The sequence below is a fragment of the Myotis lucifugus genome, unplaced genomic scaffold, assembly GCF_000147115.1.
Source record: "Myotis lucifugus unplaced genomic scaffold, Myoluc2.0 scaffold_61, whole genome shotgun sequence".
NCBI lineage: Eukaryota > Metazoa > Chordata > Mammalia > Chiroptera > Vespertilionidae > Myotis > Myotis lucifugus.
In genome coordinates, this window is record NW_005871109.1 from 746,905 (window position 1) to 767,337 (window position 20,433).

Consider the following 20,433-nt stretch of genomic DNA (forward strand, 5'->3'; position numbering starts at 1 on the left):
CCCCCCTCATTTGGGGTGGGAGAGGCTGATCAGGGGTAGACCTGGCCTGGGGGAGGGGCTGGGTTCGCTGGCCACAGTGGGCGTCATAGCAATCGGTTGTCCAGTCATTACGGATGTTATGGTCGCTGGCTTTTTATATATATAGATAGATTTATTTATTTTATTTTATTTTTTTACCATTGATAAGCTTCAAAATTTCAGTCAGTGAAACTTCATAATTTTATGTTGAATATATATATACAAGCTTTTCCAAAACTTTATTAGCAATGGAAAGCATATATTCCCTGAAATAGTTTTAATATCACAACAACTGGTATGGTTGAATTTAATCTAACATGTGCTGTAACTTTTTATTTAAAAGAAAACTTAATTATCATGTAAAATATTTAACAATATCATACTTCCTGGCACAGTCATTTAATATATGAAATGTTAGAAATTATATAGTAGCAGTAGCATTTTAGAAGCTACATAACATCCTAGTGAATGTAGTTTTAAGCTGTCACTTATTTCTGTTTTTATGAAAAATAAAGCATTTTTCAGATTTGTACATATTCTGTTGAAGCCTTCACTACTATTTTTGGGTTTATGGGATGATGAGATTGTATTTAGTGCTATTCAAGGGAAGAAAACTAAGTTCTGTATCTTCTAATATGTCAATGTTTTGCTGAGTACTCTTCTATAATATTCCCAGACAGAAAGTCTTAAATTTGAGGAAGTAGATGAGAGAAGCCTAGTGAGAGTCTAAACTTAATCTTCCCTCAAAAAGGGATCAATTGTTGCTCCTTCCCCAACTCCCACTCCATTCTGTAATTGGACAGTAGTATTTTATGCAAAAATTAGCATTTTATAAGCCAAATAGAAGATACAGTGGAAGAAGAGACCTCTTGTACAAACAGCATAGGAAACCTAAATTATGCTGTCATGGTTCACAGCATATTTTAAATAAATAGAAAAGCATACTATATTCTTGAAGGTTCAGGTTCTTAACTCAAAAAATTAATCTACAAACTTAATGGCATTATAAAATAAAACTAAAAGGATTAAAAAAACTCCACCAGACAATTACTTTGTTGAGGCAGTAAGTCTTAGTGTGGGCTCATTTTGTAGATGCGTAAAATGAAGCCCAGAGAAGTCAAGTAACCTCTCTGAGAGCTAGGAAGTGGTTGAAACAAGGCTTCACAACAAGGTGAGTTTGACAGTTCACATGTAATAATAGCTAATATTTAGTAAGTACTTGCATTATTAAGCATTACTGTTCCATGAAAGTACTATATGTTTTCTCAATTAGAATAGCATCTAAATATTTAGAAATATTGAAATACTCCTGAGTTGCTATAGGAAAAACTTTCTACTGCTTTCATTTTGTTTATAGATTAAAATTAGCTAAATGAGCAAGTAGTAAATGGGAGTTGCTTAAAGAAGTCTATTTAACATTTTTGACTTGATTAATTTACAGTCTCAGTGTCAATTGACCTCTTTTTGGTAGAGAGCATGTGACTCTAGACGAGTGGTTCTCAACCTTCTGGCCCTTTAAATACAGTTCCTCATGTTGTGACCCAACCATAAAATTATTTTCGTTGCTACTTCATAACTGTAATGTTGCTACTGTTATGAATCGTAATGTAAATATCTGATATGCAGGATGGTCTTAGGCAACCCCTGTGAAAGGGTCGTTCGACCGCCAAAGGGGTCGTAACCCACAGGTTGAGAACCACTGCTCTAGACAAACATGCAGCCACCCTAGGTGTATTGCTGCTTAAGAAAACTGCTGTAAAATAATCTGTTAGTACATGGGAAAAAAGATCTTGCTCTCGTGTGGTTTTCAGGGTACCAGAGGTTTGGTTGCTTGTGTTTCACTCAATTGCTTTCTGTTCATGAATAGGCTCACACCATGCATCACAACTTTGCAGACTCACTGCAAAGGAAATAGCAAGAGGTAAAATGACCTCAAGTGAATGTGGCTTTTTGTGGGTGGGCAGTGTTACAACTAAATAAACAAATTGTGTAGGAAGATCTTTATTTAACTCATCTTTATGTTCTTCTCACACTGACTTTTTTGGTGAACCACTCCTTATTCTTGAAACATTTTTATACTGATTAAGTTCATTGTAAATAAGTAGCATATTTACAATTAGTTATTTAGTTTTTTCATAACCTTATTTTACCATTTTTCTGGTAAGTTCTGTTTTTCTTTTGGGCTGACAGTTTACTTCTGAGTATCTTTATAAGAGAGATCTGTAGGAAGAATGGCATTAACCCTCTTTTATCTTGTCATGTTAAATTCTTTTACATCTGCTTTTGCTAGTTTATCATGCAAGTTTCTGTTGTTTTGATCACACAATTGTTTTGTACTCAGAAAAATAAAAGTGATATTTATATCTCTCTACCATAAATCTTTTGGGTGGGTAGAATCATGGCCTTTTTTTCAGTTGAGCATTGAGTATGAGACATTATGATGATACGTTAAAGAAGTCCTTCATTATGTATGGTAATCTTGAAGTTATCTGTACTCTTAGAAGGCAGAAGGGAGTCTGGATATTTTATGTCTATGTTCATTGTAATACAGGCCATATTCACATACCTAGGAAATTACCTGCTTGCCAGCTTATAGTCAGTGTCAGGATTGACTAAGTGTGGAGAAGGATTTGAGGTCTGGACATTTTAGAGACAGTACATTTATTTTGTTTTCTGAAGGTAGTTCACAGTGTAATGATGGTAGTGGTTTGGGACACAGAATCTAACCAGACTGCTTGGAATCAATCTCCATTTCACCGCTGATTGCCGTGTAGCTTTGGGCACCATTCCCTCAGCTGTAAGATGGAGACAATAATAAGAATATCTACCTACTTCATGGACTAATTGAGAAGTTTCAATGAATTGATATGTGTAAAGCACTTAGTGCAGCGGTTCTCAACCTGTGGGCCGCGACCCCTTTGGGGGTCGAACAACCCTTTCACAGGGGTCTCCTAAGACCATCGGAAAACACATATATAATTACATATTGTTTTTGTGATTAATCACTATGCTTTAATTATGTTCAATTTGTAACAATGAAAATATGTCCTGCATATCAGATATTTACATTACGATTCATAAAAGTAGCAAAATTATAGTTTTGAAGTAGCAACGAAAATAATTTTATGGTTGGGGGTCACCACAACATGAGGAACTGTATTAAAGGGTCGTGGCATTAGGAAGGTTGAGAACCACTGACTTAGTGCCTGGCACATAGTAAAACTCGATGGAGATATTGTTGTCAAGTCAATAAGCGTGACTCAAGGTGGGCCGATATACACTGAGTGGCCAGATTATTATGATCGGCCAGATTATTATGACCACCCCATCAGTACTTCGTTGGGCCACCTTTTGCCTTCAATACTGTGGCGATTCTTCTTGGCATTGACTCCACGAGATGTTGAAAGGTGATGCGAGGAATCTGACACCATGCCTGATGAGTAGCACTGTCCAGTTCTGTGAGATTTGATGGTTGTGGAACCAGCTGCCTGATGGCTCTTTTAACTTCGTCCCACAAATGCTCCATTGGATTGAGATCTGGTGATTGTGGGGGCCACCTAAGCAAGGTAAAGTCTCCCTCATGTTCTTGAAACCACTCCTGCACAATATGAGCACCATGGCATGGCGCATTGTCTTGTTGGAAGAAGCCATCTCCATTGGGATACGCCATCAACATGATAGAATGAACTTGATCAGCAATGATACTTAGGTATGTTGTGCTATTCAGACGTTTATAATGGTCTGGCCCTCTAGCAACTTCAGCGCAAAATTATAGCTAATTTGCCTACAAATGTCAGGTGGTCATAATAATCTGGCCACTCGGTGTATGTTTCTCTGAAGGCGTTTTGAAAGAATAAAACGTCTGTGCTTGTGTCATCATTACTGTATACTGTCTGTCTTCCTTGGGAAACATGTCTTCTGTCTTAGCTGCTTCACGGCCCAGCTAAGCTGGGCTTCCTGCTGGAGTGACCACAGCAGGGAAGCTTGTCCTAGGAGACCACATGAGTGCCTCACTTGACTGGGTACAGGAGTTCTGCTGTAAAAGAAGAGTTTTGCGCCCTAGCTGGTTTTGCTCAGTGGATAGAGTGTTGGCCTGCGGACTAAAGGGTCCCGGGTTCAACTCCGGTCAAGGGCACATGTCCTGGTTGCGGGCTCAACCATTAGTAGGGGGCGTGCAGGAGGCAGCCGATCAATGATTCTCTCATCGCTGATGTTTCTATCTCTCCCTTCCTTTCTGAAATCAATAAAAATATATTTGAAAAAGAGAAGGGTTTTGCTTTTCTTATAAGGGCACCTACCCGAACAGGTGCCACCTCATCCTTGGGTACTCTAATGTTAAAAGAAGTGAATGTCCAAATAAAATTTATTGGGGTAGTGATTCATTTGTTCAACAAATCATTCTCTAAGTTTTATGTGTGTGGCCTTAAGTTTGTAAAGACAAGGCTTTCCTGTGCTTAAAGTAGAGCTTTCATACTAACCGAAGGGAAAAACATGAAAACGATTGCTTTGTTCTTTCTGCTATCTCTGAAAATGACATAAATGTCGTTTATTTTATGATTGTCCCGTTTGTACACTTAAAAGTTTTGCTGTGATTTGTTTTTTAGAGAAAGATCAAGAGGAAAAACTGATAAGTCCTCTCATCTTCTAAGTTTCTTGTTGATTAAAAGCTACATTTCTTAGAAGTAAAGAAATTACCTATTAATTTTGTTTCTCAAAGGAGTTAGTGAAATGTCACTATGAATTTATGTTGGCGTAAAATTTTTTTTTGTTTATTTTTTTATTATGTAAGGTCTGTCTTACATTTTGTAAATAAATTTGTTCCTGGCAAGATATGTAAATTTCGAATTCTATTTCCTATTGACGTAAAGGATTAAGAACCTGTGGAATTGCTTAGCCCTCTTACCCCCTTAAATACCTACTGAGAGAGCAAAGTCAAACAGTAGAACCGTCACATCTGTGCTCCCATAGTCCCTTATGCTAAACCTACTCTAGTACTTAACCACTTGGAAACTATAGTATCTTACCTATTCTAAGACACCTTGAAAACTTTTCTTATTTTAATCTTTGTAATTAGAATCATCTTCCAATTGATGGCATCCTAGAGTCAACAGAAGATAGTATTCCTTTTTTTCTCTGGCCTCCTACATGACAGTGAGTAGACTTCTTGAGAGCAAGAACTGATATTCATTTATTTTTGTTATCTCCAGGGTCTGGTTTGCATTTAGAGCCCTGCTTTTGCTGAATTACAGTGTAACAGTTTTTAGGATCATCTCATTAAGTATAAGTTGAAATGAGAGTTTCATTAAGACACTTTTGCAGGGTGAGGCATAGAAAAACAGGGCCTGCAATGCTGATAGGTAGTTAAAAGCTACTTCTACTTCCCCTTCTTTGTACCCCTTCTCTCTTTCTCTTTTGATTGATTCTCTTAATCTTTTGATTGATACATCCCTCACAGACAAAGCATTACTTTACCTGAATTTGTTGCTTTTAGCAGATGCCAGAGAAGTGAAAGAGTAAGAATGCTGTATTCTCATTTATGGTATGCTCTTATGTTTTGAGCATCCTTTGGATATTGCACTGTGCCATAGTCACTTATATTAGGTAAATGAGGAACAGGTGTAAGTGTGTTTAGGGACATAATGTTTAGTATGTAGCAATGGAAGAAAGGCCAGACTTCCTGCTCAAGGCTTCTGCTTTATAAGAATTTTCTTCTGAGTTACTATTTGTTGTTATTTTTATTAGTTTACAATTATCAATTTTATTTATAAACTAGTGGCCCGGTGCATGAATTCATGCACATTGAAAGGAAATTAGGAGAAATATTTTAATATCACTATTCACCCTTTCTCTGTAATAGAAGTGTCAACCAAATTCATGATCGACAGTAACAGATCGAAACACATGCATGCAATTGGCGCCAGCTTTATATGTGTTGTGCATGTGTGAGTCAACTTAGCCTTTTATATATGTAGAATAAACTTGCTTAATTAGACCTGCTTTCTGATTTAGCTAAACTTTTTCCAGCCCAGTGAAGCACCTCAACTTCTCTTTCAGGTTATTGTCAGCAACACAGCAGTAAATATCAACACGAAGCAGATTATTATTGTAGATCACGAAGGGAGAACAAAGGGTAAAATATTTAACTGCAGCAGTGTTTGACTATACTCTGCGCAGTCAGAAAACCTGAAGTCATTTTCAAGGTCCATCATTTCTTCTTTTCAGTTGGGTCAAGTTTCTAAATTTCTGAATCTCTGCTGGCTAATGAAAAGCAAATAGAATTCTACCGAGTCTCCTATCTACCTATTCCAGGACTTCTGTGAGGATCAAATGAGATGAGGCATGGGAAAACGCTTCATAGACATTTGGTTAAAGTGTAAAATGTTTCCACCTGGCTATAAAGCAAATCATGTTCCTGGGCAGAAGAAACTGCAAGGAGGCTAGTCGCTAGGGAGAGGAAGCCAGGTGTTGCTATGTGATGTCATTACCTGGACAGACACTTAGCATATTAGCCTTTTATATATACTCAGACTAGAGGCCTGATGCACGAAATTCGTGCAAGGGTAGGCCTTCGCAGCCCCAGCTGCCTCGCGGTCCCGCCCCCTGCCTGCACCCATCTTGGCCTGGCGCTGCCCTTGTCTATCGCCACACACCCTCAGTTCCCTGGTTCCGCGGAGCCCCCTGTTCATTCGCCCCACAGAGGGTGGCCTGGGCCTCCCTCTGTGGGGCGATCGCAGAGCTTCCCCCCATGGATCACCCCTCAGGTCGGTGACCTGGGCCTCCCTCTGTGGGGTGATTATGGGGCGATGGCCCTCCACCAATCGCATTGCACCCGCCTTGGCTGGCCTGGCGCCAGTGTGTGTCATAGTGTGGCCGTCCGGACGGTCGTTCTGCTGTTTGGCCGTTTGGTCAATTTGCATATTACACTTTTATTATTATAGATAGTTCTGTGATTATGAGACTTTGGGTTTGCATAACCTTATCACAATAAATCAAATGTTTGCTTGGAAAGGTGGAGTAGATCTAGTCTCCCTTTATCTTGCTCCTGAGTACCATAATTATCATTCTTGTGAATCTAGATGTAATCTTAGTGCTAGAAGAAACTGCTTAGTGGCTTTAGTTGTTTTCCTTAAGTTACAGGTGGGTGGTTAGAAAAGTCTTATCTAGGATCCATTAATTAGAAATGACTGCCATATAAGTTGCTTTTGTTTGTTTCTTTAATCCTCACCTGGTGCTATGTTTTTATTGATTTTTTTTTTTTTTAAAGAGAGGAAGTGGGGGAGAGAGAGAGAGAAAGAAAGAAACGTTGATGTGAGAGGGAAACATCAATCAGGAGTACATGCTGTGACCAGGGATTGAACCTGCAACCTGCGTATGTGTCCTGACCGGGAATCAAATCCATAATCTTCTTGATGTACAAGACGATGCTCCAACCATCTGAGTCACCCTGCCGGGTCATGTAAATTCTTTTAATACACTTTATGTTGTGAGTTTTAGATATATAGATAAAGCAGTTTCCATATACTTGGTACCCAGTTTCCTTATTAACATCTGACATTGTATGGTACATTTGTTCTAATTAATGAACCACTAACTATAATATTTGTGCATTATTATTCACTAAACTCCCTACTTATTCAGGTTTCCATAATTTTTACCTAATATTTTTTTGTTCTGGGATCTCATCATGATACCACATTATATTTAGTTGTCATGTCTCCTTAGGCTCCTCTTGGCTCACTTTCTTGTTTTTGGTGGCCCTGACCATTTTGAGGAATACTTGTCAGATATTCGTAGAATGCCCGTCTATTGGACTTTGCCTGTTTTACTCATGACTGGACTGGGATTATGGATTTTAGAAGGAAGACCACAGAGGTCAAGTGCCATTTTCATCACATCACATCTAGGGCACAAAACTATCTTGATTTATGACTGTGGATGTTGACCTTGATCAACTGAGTGAGGTAGTGTTTGGTTTCTCCACTGTAAAGTTACTACTTTCCTTGCCACCTCCTCCCCATATGGTATTCTTTGGAAGGAAGTCATTATGTGCAGTAGAGTTGCTTTGTAATTTTGTATAAATATTTAAATGGCAGAACAATTTAAATATGTACCCAGAGTTTAGTGAAATATTTGCTTTTAATAAACTATCACTGTTTAGAACGTTAAGAAATGTGCCTACATTTAGAGATTTGTTTTGGCAAAATTTTTCAAGTTTTTAAAATTTCTTAGTGCTTCAACCTTTTTTATTATGTGGCAGCTGTTAGATGTTCCTCTTTACCTAATTCTTGTTCTATCTATTTGATACTTATTTTTGAGAACATAAAATGAAAGGGACATGTAGGAGATCATTAGTCAAAAACTTGAATAATTAAAAAAAATATTTTGATCATCGTCTGTTGCTTTTCTGCACTTAAAAATGTTTCTAAAATTGAGGGCTTAGTTGATATGTAAATTATGATTAGAGACCAGAACAGTTTAGGACCCCAAAATGATCAAGGGAAAGCACCTTGTCGGAAACCCCCATGACAATAAACCCTCTCCTTGTAGTTCCCATTTTGTGTGTTCAATTTATAAGGCTTATGTTAAAATTAGATCATAATTTCCATGGTAGACTCTCAATTTCATGGTTGTGTAACTGCCATATAAACTTGATTGTAAACAGAGGCCTTTAATGATGGGCTTTATTCGAGCAATTTAAGAAAGGGGTATTCAGCTCCAAGGGTAGAAAATGTATGCCTAATTTTACATTTTAAGTTAAATTGTGAAGAGAGGCTTTGATTTTAAGGTGAGTTTGAGCCTGGTTGATGTGGCTTAATGGTTGAGTGGAGACCTATGAACCAGGAGGTCACAGTTCGATTCTCTGTCAGGGCACATGCCTGGGTTGTGGGCTCAAGCCCCTGTAGGGGGCGTGCAGGAGTCAGCCAATCAACAATTCTCTCTCATCATTGATGTTTCTAACTTTCTCCCTCTCCCTTCCTCTCTGAAATCAATAAAAAAAATATTTTTAAAGGTGGGCTTGAAAATATTTTTCTTACAATTTTCTATTTTCTGCGATGAGATGTATTATTTCATGATAAGAAAAAAAACTAAAAAATAAAATTAACTTGTTAAAGCCTTGAGACTTATTATCTTTTAAAACAAATAATTATTTTGACTTCTTTCCAAAAACTACTAGAATCTTAGAACCAATTTAAATCCATTTACCCTTTTTTATTTTTTGTTTTGTTGACTAACTGAATCTCTCTAGTTCAAAGAATGAAATTCACTTCATGTATCTATGAATTACCTTTGCGGTAAATTGTAGTGCTGGTATTGTGAAGACTGTTCAGTATTTGAGTTCCAATAGTTAGTGAGAAGAACAAAAATTCTTTTTTGTCATACACTCTTTTTGAGCTTATAAACTGCAGAAAATAAATAGAAGAATGAGGAGTTCAAATTTTATAGGTGAGTGTATTCATTTCCTAGGTCTGCTGTAACAAATTACCACAAACTTCAGAGCTTTAAACAACAGCATTTTTTTTCTCCCACAATTCTGGAGGCCAGAACCCTGGAATCGAGTTGTTGAGAGGGTTGGTTCTCTCTGGAAGCTTTGAGGGAGAATGGGTTCCACGTGTCTTTCAGTTTTTAGTGATTGTTGGCAGCCTATGCATTCGTTGGCTTTCACTCCCATCTCTGCCTCCGGCTTCATATGGCCTACCACCCCCCCCCCCCCTCCCCGGGTCTTCTCTCAAATCTCCCACTCTTTTCTCTTATAACACAGTCATTGGATTTAAGTCCAGGATGATCTCATCTGGAGATCCTTAACTTAATTGCATTTACAAGGATCCTCTTTTTAAATAAGGTCACATTCGTGGGTAGCAGGGGTTAAGAGTTAGACATACCTTTTTGGGTGCCACAGTTCAACCCACTAAAGTTAGTAAACTGCTTTCTGAATTTGCTAATAAGCACTGTAAAAGTATTTTTACTAAATGTAATAATAGTTATAGACTCTGACAATATGCATGTAAATGTGATTCAGAATTTAGTTGCATGTTTACTTTCTCTTCATGTGGTTTGCAATTGATGTGGCATTCTTTTACTGTGAAATTAGTCTGTACTCATATAGACAAGCTATAATTTGTGACTTTAAATGGTGTGAGCAAAGTCTTAAACTCTATGAACATATGCCACTTAGTTCTCGAATTTTTAAACCTACATACATGGGTATTTTTCTAAGATGAATGTTTATATGGTTCCCTTTGATATGAATCATGTTTGTCTCTACTTGAAAGAGTTTAAATTTATCCAGTGATCTGGTGTCTGATTTTCATTTATATGCCACCAGGAGGGATTTTATGGAAACCACTGAGAATTGCTGGGTGGATAAATGAGGTTAAATAATTAGAAGAAAGAAGGTTGGTCCTTGGTGTGAATAGACAGAGCCACTTTCTGAGAAGTACCGGCCTGGCCTTCTGGGATGTGGTTGGGAAAAGCTCTGGTGAGGAGAGCATTCTCTCCTTTTCTCCAATTTTGAGATGAAGGTCAGGAGGAATTTAGTTCTTATTGTTACTAGGATAAAATAACAGTGATATAGGCTAAGTAAAGTTGGATTGTTTTTTAAAATTTAGTTGAGCTTTAGACCCATAACTATAATATTGAATAATACAATTTTCTAAAACAAGAAGCCCCTTACCTCCACTCATTCTCCATCCACACTAGTCTGTTTTGGGTTTTTGGTAGTGCTTATTTCAAACATTATCATCTTTATTCTGCTTGTGTAGGTATTGTCTCCTCTGCTAAAATATAAGTTCCAGAAGTGCTAGAACCATGTCAGTTTTATGCTCATTCAGGACTATAGTTCCTAAGTAGTAAGCACTTAAAATATATTTGTTGAATGAACGAATTTAATATAGGGTGAGGCAAAAGTAGGTTTATAGTTGTATGTGAAACAGTTTATTCTTATATTATTTAGTAATTATTATATTTTCCATATGAACAACTGTAAACCTACTTTTGCCCTATCCTGTATGTTATGGATACTTTTGAAATCCATACATAGAGACTTATTTCATCCCTTTAATGGTTGTTTACTAATCTTTTATGCATATAGCATATTCATTTAATCATTATCTGTTACAGACATTTAGGTTATTAATAATTTTTCACAGTAACAAACAAAGCTGCCTGAACAGCTTGTATATATGTGTGCATATGTAACTTTTGTAGATAGCAATGTTAATTTCCTTAATTTATAGTTACATTCTTACAAAATAAGCACATTTCAAAATGTATTATTGAAATAATTTTAAGTATAATTGACCTACATTTTCCTAAGTACAGTTTAAAATGTTTTAATTTTTTTCCTCCTTGAATCAATGGAAATCTCCTGCCACAATATCTTAAGGGGGATTGTAAGCAGTGGTGAGCAGTGTGTGTGAGCAGTGTGTACACACACACACACACACACACACACACACACACACACACATATTGCTTTGATTGCCTCTGTGGGAAGGATCTTGGCTAATCTCTGTGAAAGGAAGTGTCAGAACCCTTCTGTCCATCACATGGCAAGACTGGGAAAGGAAAGCAACAGCCAATGTAGAAGATTAGAATATTAAATTCTAGTGGTTTTCATTTCATATTATCCAAAGTCCTCCCATGGCCTATAAGGCACTCTGCTTGCCTCTCTCATAACATTTTACTGCTTGTTCTGTTGTGGCCGTACTGGCCTCCTTGCTGTTCCTCAGATGTGTTACCCACACTCTCACCTTGCTGTCTTTAACTTCATGTTCACTTTGCCCAGAATGATCTTCCTTTACATAACAACATGGCTCACTCCCTCAATTGACCTTGGATTCTTTCCTCAAATGCCACATTGTCCGTGAAGCCTTCTGTGGCCATTGTTTGTCATATCTTCCCCTCTAGCTCCTGCGCTGACAACCCCCTTTATTTTTCTTCAGAGTTCGCATTACCTCTGATATATTATGTTTATTTGCTGATGGTCAATCTTCCAAAAAACCGCAAGCCCAGTGAGAGGTGGGATTCCATCCTCAGCTCCTGACTCAGCATAGGTGCTCAGTTAGCATTTAGAGGTTGAGTGGGTTAGTGAGTGAACCTAAGGAAGAATTCATGTGGAAGAATGTGGGCTATTTCCTTTATTTCCAGTTTTGCTTCTACGGACCATCTCTGCTCTAGAAGAGGTGAGAAGTGAAAATGGGGTCTAGGATATTCATAGGTAGCAGTGTATAGAGGGAAAGAAAACGAAAAAGGAAGTATCCAGGCTCTGGGGAGCAAAAGTTACAGCTAGAAGTGAGTTGGTCAGCAACTTGCTTATGGGACAGCCTTTGTTTCTAAGTTTGGAAAGGAAGAGAACCAATTTGCAAAGGCCCATTTTGAGCTTAACAGTGTACTGGTACTTTACAATGTCACTTAATCTTCACAATAGTCTTTAAATAAGAATCATTATGGCCATCTTATAGGTCAGGAAATTGATATTTAAGAGGTTAAATAATCTTCCTAAGATCTCATAGCAATTAAGTGAGATATCTAGGTTTGACTGACTCCAAAATCCATGCTTTTTCTTACACTTCATAATACTTGAAGGGGGATTCTACGTATATTAATAATTTGCATTTTATACGATGGTGTAAAAATTTCAGAAAAGTTTCATGTATCTTATTTGCTCCTTGTGACAAATTTGTGAAAGTGGCTACCAACTCAACTTTACAGGTAATAGAACTTGACATCAGTGATGTGATTTGCTGCAAATTCGATAGCTAGGAAGTAGGAGCTACGGTTTTCATCAATCCTTCCTGTCTTAAAATCTGATATTCTTTTCTTTATACCACAAACTTAAAGAAATTCTTGAGAGTGCCTACACATTATGTTTGACACACTGTAGGAGCTAAATATATCACAATAAAATTAGAGAGCTAGAATCTTTTAAGCGATCTTAAAAGATGGTAGTTGGCACCAATTCAAATGCCAACAGGAGCTGGTTTTTAGCAACAGAAGTCCCATCCCTGATCCCTGATTGGTCAGCTTAGAGCTGCTCTGATTGGTCAGAACTGTGCAGAAAACCTCAGTCCTATTGGTTGTAATAGGACTCCTGGAACTACTTTATATGGGTTGGCTCAGTTGGCAGAAACAGTGCAGGCAGGCAGTTCAGCAGCATTGAGCCAGGCAGCCTAGCAGTCCAACTGCAGGCAGTTCAGCACAGAGGCATCCTCTGTGAAGTGCAGTTTGTGTTAGAGGCCACTGTGCAGAAATGGCTGCTAGGCTCTGTTTTTTTTTTTTAAATTATTTGAGTCCAGATGGCCACCAGGAGCCCTTTTTAGTCCTTGGGTATCCTTTTTTTCCTTTCAGGGTTCATAGGAGAAAATTCCTCATGTACAGCCAAAGCCAAGAAAGGGGGTGACTCACCCAGGAGCACTCATTTAGTTGTAGAGCTGGGACTAGAACTTATATTTCCTCATGCTCCTTTTATTACTAAAGAGTTTCTATTTAATCTGTGTAGGTCTTTCCCCTCGGTTCCCTCTTTCATTCATAGGTTTCAGCTTTCAAAACCTACAAAAATATTTTCCTCCCACTCAGGTCTCCCAGCAACTTAGTTCTTTCCACAGGTAATTGAGGTTAGTTTTTGTATGTCTTTCCCAGAAGACATTTTATACACATAAAGGAAATACGTAAACTGTGTGTATTTATTTAACAACGTATCTTGTAGATTACTCTATATTAGTACAGGAAGTCTTTTTTTTATGGCTTCATTCATATTGAATGAATGTTTCATAATTTAACCACTCATTTACTGAAGGACAATTAACGTTGTTTCCAGTCTTTTAAATTAAAAACAGTTGCATAATGAATTACACATGTCATTTCTTATAGGCACAGATGTATTGGTAGGATGAATTTCTAGAAATAACATTGTTAGGTCAAAGAGAATATTTCTGTACATATTTTTTTATAATGCCATACTTAGACCTTTATTTATTTATTTTCTCCTTTCCACTTATTTTCTGAATGGAAGTCAGAGGGAGGGAAGGAGGGAGGGAGGGAGGGAAGGAGGGAGGGAGAGAGAGAGAGAGAGAGAGAGAGAGAGAGAGAGAGAGAGAGAAACATCGACACGAGAGTGAAACATTGATCAGCTTCCTCTTGCACACTCCCCACTAGGGATTGAGCCCGCAACCCCGGCATGTGCCTTGACTGGAATTGAACTGAACCTTTTGGTGCATGGGATGACGCCCAGCCAATTGAGCCACACTGGCCAGGGTAGACCTTTATCCATAATGTAGAAATGGAGTGTTTTCACTTTGAATGAAATTGCTTTTGTCTTTTTAATTGACAGTGGCAGTTTATAACTTTAAAAATAACTTATTTTAAGAGTAACAGAATTTCTCTTTTAAACTGGTATATGCTATATGCTTTTATGTTAATATGGAAGGTTAAAGAAAGTATAATGGAAGCAGTATTGCTTTGGAGTCAGACCTGAATTTGGATTCCAGTTCCACCAACCTACTGACTTTTGCCCTTTGGGTAGGTCATTTAAACATTGAGCTTCAATAATCTCATTGTAAAATGGGAATAGTAATACCAACCTGACAAAGTGAGTTGTTTAGGACTACTGTATGTCATTGATTCTAAGAAACACATTCCCCCCCCTACATTTTAGTATCTCTGACATTGAAATGCTTTATAATCGAAGACAAGTCCTAATTGTTTTGGCTTTTTTTCTTTCTTGGCACATAAAATAATAATGGTCTGACAATTGATGGCATTTTAGATGAAGTAGGGTGATTCCACATACTGGCACAAGTGGACTGTGCTAGGGCATGATACAGGTGGAGGAGTGAAGTGTGATGGGGAAAGTTCAGGGTTGAGGTAAGGGGTGGATGGGTGTTAGAGGAGTGGGTAGAGCAGTGGTGTTTTGTTTTAGGCAAGTGGTCAGAATAGCAGATCCACCACATGGTGGGTGGATAATACAACTGCTCGTTGAAGCACGGGAACAAACGTTACCCACAAATTTGGGTATATGGAAGTTGGAATTATGGCAAACTGTGGACAACAGGACTTTAGCTCAGGGCTGAGATTTTGGAACTGTGTACTAATTTGTGTCAGGAAGACTTTAATGACTCTGGAGAAGATATTTGCAAATCATGTATCTGAAGGGATTTGTATACAGGATATATGAAGAACTCTCACACTCAACAATAAAAAGACAACCCAACTTAAAAGTGGGCAAAGATTTGGACAGACATTTCTCCAGAGAAGGTGTAAAATGGCCAATAAGCATGTGAGAAGATGACCAATAACCCATTAGGGAAATGCCAATTAAAACTGCAAAGAGCCGAAACCCGTTTGGCTCAGTGGATAGAGCATCAGCCTGCGGACTGAAAGGTCCCAGGTTCCATTCTGGCAAGGGCATGTACCTTGGTTGCGGGCATATCCCCAGTAGGAGATGTGCAGGAGGCAGCTGATCGATGTTTCTCTCTCATCGATGTTTCTGACTCTCTGTCTCTCTCCCTTCCTCTCTGTAAAAAATCAATAAAATATATTTAAAGAAAAAACTGCAAAGAGATATTACCTTACACCCACTAGGATAGCTAGGGTAAAAAAGACAGATATTAGTAACAAGTTTTGGTGAGGATATTGAGAAATACTCAAACACTGCTGATGGGGATGTAAAATGGTGCAGCCCCTTTGGAAAACTCTGGAAGTTCCCCAGAAAGTTAAACATAGTTTTACCATGTGATCTAGCAATTCCACTTTTGGTATATATCCAAAGAAAATGAAAACATGTTTACACAAAGAGGTGTACATGAATCTTCATCACAGCACTGTTAATAGCCAAAATGAAAAAAATAAACAAACCCTCAAATGTCCATCACCCAGTGAATGGATAAATATAGTATATCCATATGGTGCATCTCATAGAAAGGAATGAGAATTGAAATACTGATACATGCTACAACATGAATGAACATACAAACAAAAACAATGAGGCTCTGGTTCTAGGAATGACCTGTGTTTGTAGATTATCAGCATAAGGGTTCAGAGTCGAAGAAGCCAAATTATAAGAGCTGGAACACCTGTTGTTTGGAAAAATCCTTGAGAAGAGGGAGGAGAAGTGATATTGAAGTTTGGGAATAAAACAGAAGCAGTTATCAGCATTGCCAAGGTCAGACGAATAACAAAGCTAACAATGGTGAGGCTCTGAATGTTGGCTTGTAATGATTGAAATTTTCCTGCCTGAAGTAGGTATTGGCCCTGAGGTCTGCATGGTTGGGCTGAGCCTGCAGAGAGGACCTAGGGGACTCCAGTGTGGGGAAGCACCCTGATATGGAGAGGAAGGGTACACAGATAGGACCCAGGTTAAGCCTGGACATTGTGTACACATAGAGGTCAGGGGTCTATGTCAGTGGTTCTCAACCTTCTGGCCCTTTAAATACAGTTCCTCATGTTGTGACCCAACCATAAAATTATTTTCGTTGCTACTTCATAACTGTAATGTTGCTACTGTTATGAATCGTAATGTAAATATCTGATATGCAGGATGGTCTTAGGCGACCCCTGTGAAAGGGTCGTTCGACCGCCAAAGGAGTCACGACCCACAGGTTGAGAACCGCTGGTCTATGTTTTCATCTAAAGCAGTGGTTCTCAACCTTCCTAATGCAGCTACCCTTTAATACAGTTCCTCATGTTGTGGTGACCCCCAATTTCATTGTTACAAATTGAACATGATTAAAGCATAGTGATTAATCACAAAAACAATATGTAATTATATATGTGTTTTCCGATGGTCTTAGGCGACCCCTGTGAAAGGGTCGTTCGACCCCAAAGGGGTCTCGACCCACAGGTTGAGAACCGCTGATCTAAAGGGTCCCACAGAGGCAAGCATTTATATTGTTGAAGCATCTGTGGAGGTAAGGAAGGCTAACTTAACTAAGGTAATAGTGCCCGATGGAAAGGATGGGTTGGATATGGAAATTCCCTAGGAGTGCAGAGTTCAAGTCAAGGCAGGAGCCGAAAGACACAAATCAAAAAGGACCTGTGCCTTGGTGTGAAAAAAGGAATGTCATGGGATTTACTCAAATTTCCCATGGGAATGGCATGAGATGTTTATTGAATGTCTACATATCATACATAGACCCTCTCTGTTTATCTATTACTCTGTGCCAATTATCATTATGCTTTGAAAAAATTGTTTTCTTATCCTTAAAACATATAGGCTTTGTGTTACATGTTATAATAAGACTAATAATTGGGAGATGAAAGCAAACTAATAACAATTAAGGTCAAGCAAGGGAAATAAACTTCATGCTGCATGATGGAGGCCACTGGCTTATTGTTGCTTAATGGTTTCTACATATGCCAACTCTGAAGGATAAATACGCAGTGATGTATTTTCTTACCTGCAAATGGCTTGTATATAGGAATAGTGGCTGCAGCCATGGCAGCTTCCGTTTCCTCATGTTGACAGTTTTCAAAAATCACTCTGCTGGTATTATGAACTAAACATTTTTGTAGTATTGTGGAGGAAGGGGAAAGAGGAAAACCTTTCTTTACTTCTGAAAGGACAAAAGCTTTGAAGAATAAGCTGAAAGCTCCCTTTGGGGAGCCGACATGAAATGGTGGTTGAGTCCTGAATAATTTTTCCTTCGCAGTCTGAAGTGTTTCTTTTCCTTCTCACCTGTGCTGAAAATGTTACTAAAGATTCATTTTGGTTTTCAATGTTGCTTTTTAGAATAGCAGGTGTGGGCATGGAGGGTCAGGGTGATCTTTCTTAGACTGCAGCGGGCTCTAATTTGGACTGATAATTTTTCACCTTGTGTCTCTGGTGAGATTAGCTCTCTTGAGGGAACTGTTAGTTTTCATTTGAGAGTGGAACAGCGGGGTGAGAGGTAAGTGGCTTTGTACCTAGACTGTTTTCAGAACAGGGCTAAAGTCTAAGAGTGTAGTGGGCAGTTGGGGCATAATGAGGAGGCTGGGGTAAGTGTAGGTTAGGGCTGGCTCTGTACTCTGGGAAAGGAAGTGAAATCCTCTTCCCAGTTCTTTTTAGGGTCAAATGATTCTGCTTCAGAGGTTTGGACTCAGGGTTAATACTGGCTCAGCACCATATTTCAATGGTAGTTTGTGGTCTGGCCATGGACCTAAACAGATTATTCTCTGGGGGCGTGAGTACCAAATAACTGACTTAGAAACAAACTTTTGTAACAGGACTAGTTTGTAAGTTGACTTTGTACTGTGCTTTTGCTTGCTGCATACCAGGCCCATTGATTTGCAACCAAATACTTTCTACATGAGGTGTACGTATCGCTGAGATTGCCCAGAAGTCACATGGAGGCCTGAGTTTTGCTAAAAAGAAACTAAAAGGATTACTGGGCTTAGTGTAGCCTTTATTATTCTGCATTTGAGTTCTGGAGGATACATTATGGAGAGCTCTGTAATTAATTATACACGTTAGATTAAATGAAATACTAATTTCAGTCAGAAAAAAAGTATTTAAGTGAAGGAATATTAAGCACATTGGAAACATTTGACATAAAAATAAGAGAGGGTATTGCAGGGAACAAAGGTTCTCTGTGACTTGACAGCTGCTGTTCAGAAGTGACACCAGGAAGAGCCGGGCTCGGGCTCCCAGCTGCCTGAGGTTGCTGCAGTCTTACCAGAGGAATTTGTGCTGCTCTTGTTTTAGCAAATAGAGGCCACCGGTGGCTAACCAGGTCCCTCCTGCGCTCTGGGAAATTAATCCTTAACTCTCAGTTGCGATCTTTATAATTCTGGAGTTTCCAGCAGTCAGTATTTTGAGGGTCTGTGTACAAGGTACATTGCTTAACTCCCTTGCAAGGAAGTTCCAAAAAGTATGAGATAGACCTTGGATACATCAAATCTACTTGGACGTATGTAACTGGATTTTCACTAGAACTCTAACTAACCCTTTTTAGTTTCTCTTGAAGCCCCAAAGGCTGAGAATAAAGTAATAGTTGCCAAGTCACCCTCATATTCCAAGGACATGCATGGAATATGACCTTAAATTGGTTTTGCACATTTAGCCCATACTTATCTCCAGGAAATAACAGTGTGGAGAGTTAAGGGGTCTGAGATGAAGATTTCAGGAAAGAGCTGTTAGTATGCGGTGTGCTTTTTGTCCTTTCCGACCATCGCACGTAGCGGAGAGGAAATGGTGCTTTTCTTATATCCCCTTCATTGAAGCCAGGTGATGGGGAAGGCACTAACAGAATTATTCTGAGAACTTGACCCATATCCTCTTGTTTGGGGAGAATAAGGATTCAAATGTGAATCAATAGCAGAGCAGAGAGAAAAAAAGAGGGCTGTGCAGGGTGGGGCAAGAGTAGGTTTGCAGTTGTGAACACGTGAAAGTTTATTCTTGTATTATTATTTATTAATGATTGCATTATTTTCCCTATGAGCATCTGTAAACCTACTCTTGCCCCACCCTGGAGTTAGCCACCTGAACGTCGAAAAACAGCAGTGTTTCCCAGAGCTTCTGGATGGAACCAGCGGAAAGCTTCTGAAAGGGGCGCTGCGCATGGCCACCTGGAGATGATGTAGCCCAGGAGGAGAGGTACCCATGAAACCCCACGGATGAGAGTGGGAGTGTAAACAGCCTCATTTAAGTCCTGGGATTGCACAGGGCGGGTCCCACACAGGGACTCTTCCAGGAAACCCACAGGCCCTCGTGAGAAAGCATGGACATCAGGTTTCATTGGTGCAGCCTTCCAACCCCTCCTACTCTCCCCACTCTAGCTCTCTGAAGGAGCCACAGACAACCTTGTTGTAAAAATTAATCAGGAAAATATTGTATGTATCACATAATAAAATGTAATGTTATAAACTGCTTACCACATGCTAAATGCTAAATAAAAGATGACTGCTCTTCTTGTAATTGAAGATACTTCCTTTTTTTTTAATGGATGTAATGGAGGAGGGAATGGAGATGAGTTTGAGAGTCATTTAACTTTCGAAAGGCAGAATAAGTGAAGCAGAAGGAGCTTTGGCCAAAGAGCCTGCAAACTTTGATTTTAGTGCTGGATCTGCCAGCGATTTGCTGTTTTAAGTGCTAGGGAAGTCACGTTACCTCTGACAGAAATCTGTGCCCCCATGGAGTTTATATTGTTGGAGTGGGGGAAAGGATGGATGGTAAAAGTAAAAAATATATAAAGAAAACTGGAAAATATTCTGACCAAGAAAAAAATTTTTAGGCTTCTAGGCAATTTGGTTTTGAATACAATGAGGTGAAAGCTCAGTTGAAAAGCATCCTTTCTTCCCTTGATTTGACCCTTTCTATAGTACTTAGGTGCTACCACCAGATTGAAAAAAATAAACTTCATATGAAAATTGGCAAATATGTGCAAAAGTAGAGAGAATAGTAAAATATACTCTCACATACACATTACCCAGATTCAGTAGTTA

General features: G+C 38.8%; 1 protein-coding gene across 4 annotated transcripts in view; it reads left to right on the forward strand.

Annotated features, from left to right (window-relative positions):
- The first annotated feature begins 5,148 nt into the window (after positions 1–5,148).
- RRAS2 (RAS related 2) overlaps positions 5,149–20,433 on the forward strand; it is a 36,835-nt gene continuing 21,550 nt past the window's right edge. For 2 of the 4 annotated variants that reach the window (XR_002829495.1, XM_023754510.1), the window contains exon 1: positions 7,929–7,979. Coding sequence is in view for 2 of the 4 variants with exons in the window: in XM_023754510.1 (XP_023610278.1) it covers positions 7,944–7,979 (36 nt within the window). In the remaining 2 variants the exon portion in view is untranslated. Of the gene's footprint in view, positions 5,170–7,330; positions 7,475–7,928; positions 7,980–20,433 lie in introns of those variants that run through there. The other 2 variants (XM_014456576.1, XM_014456578.2) reach the window with 2 other exon arrangements.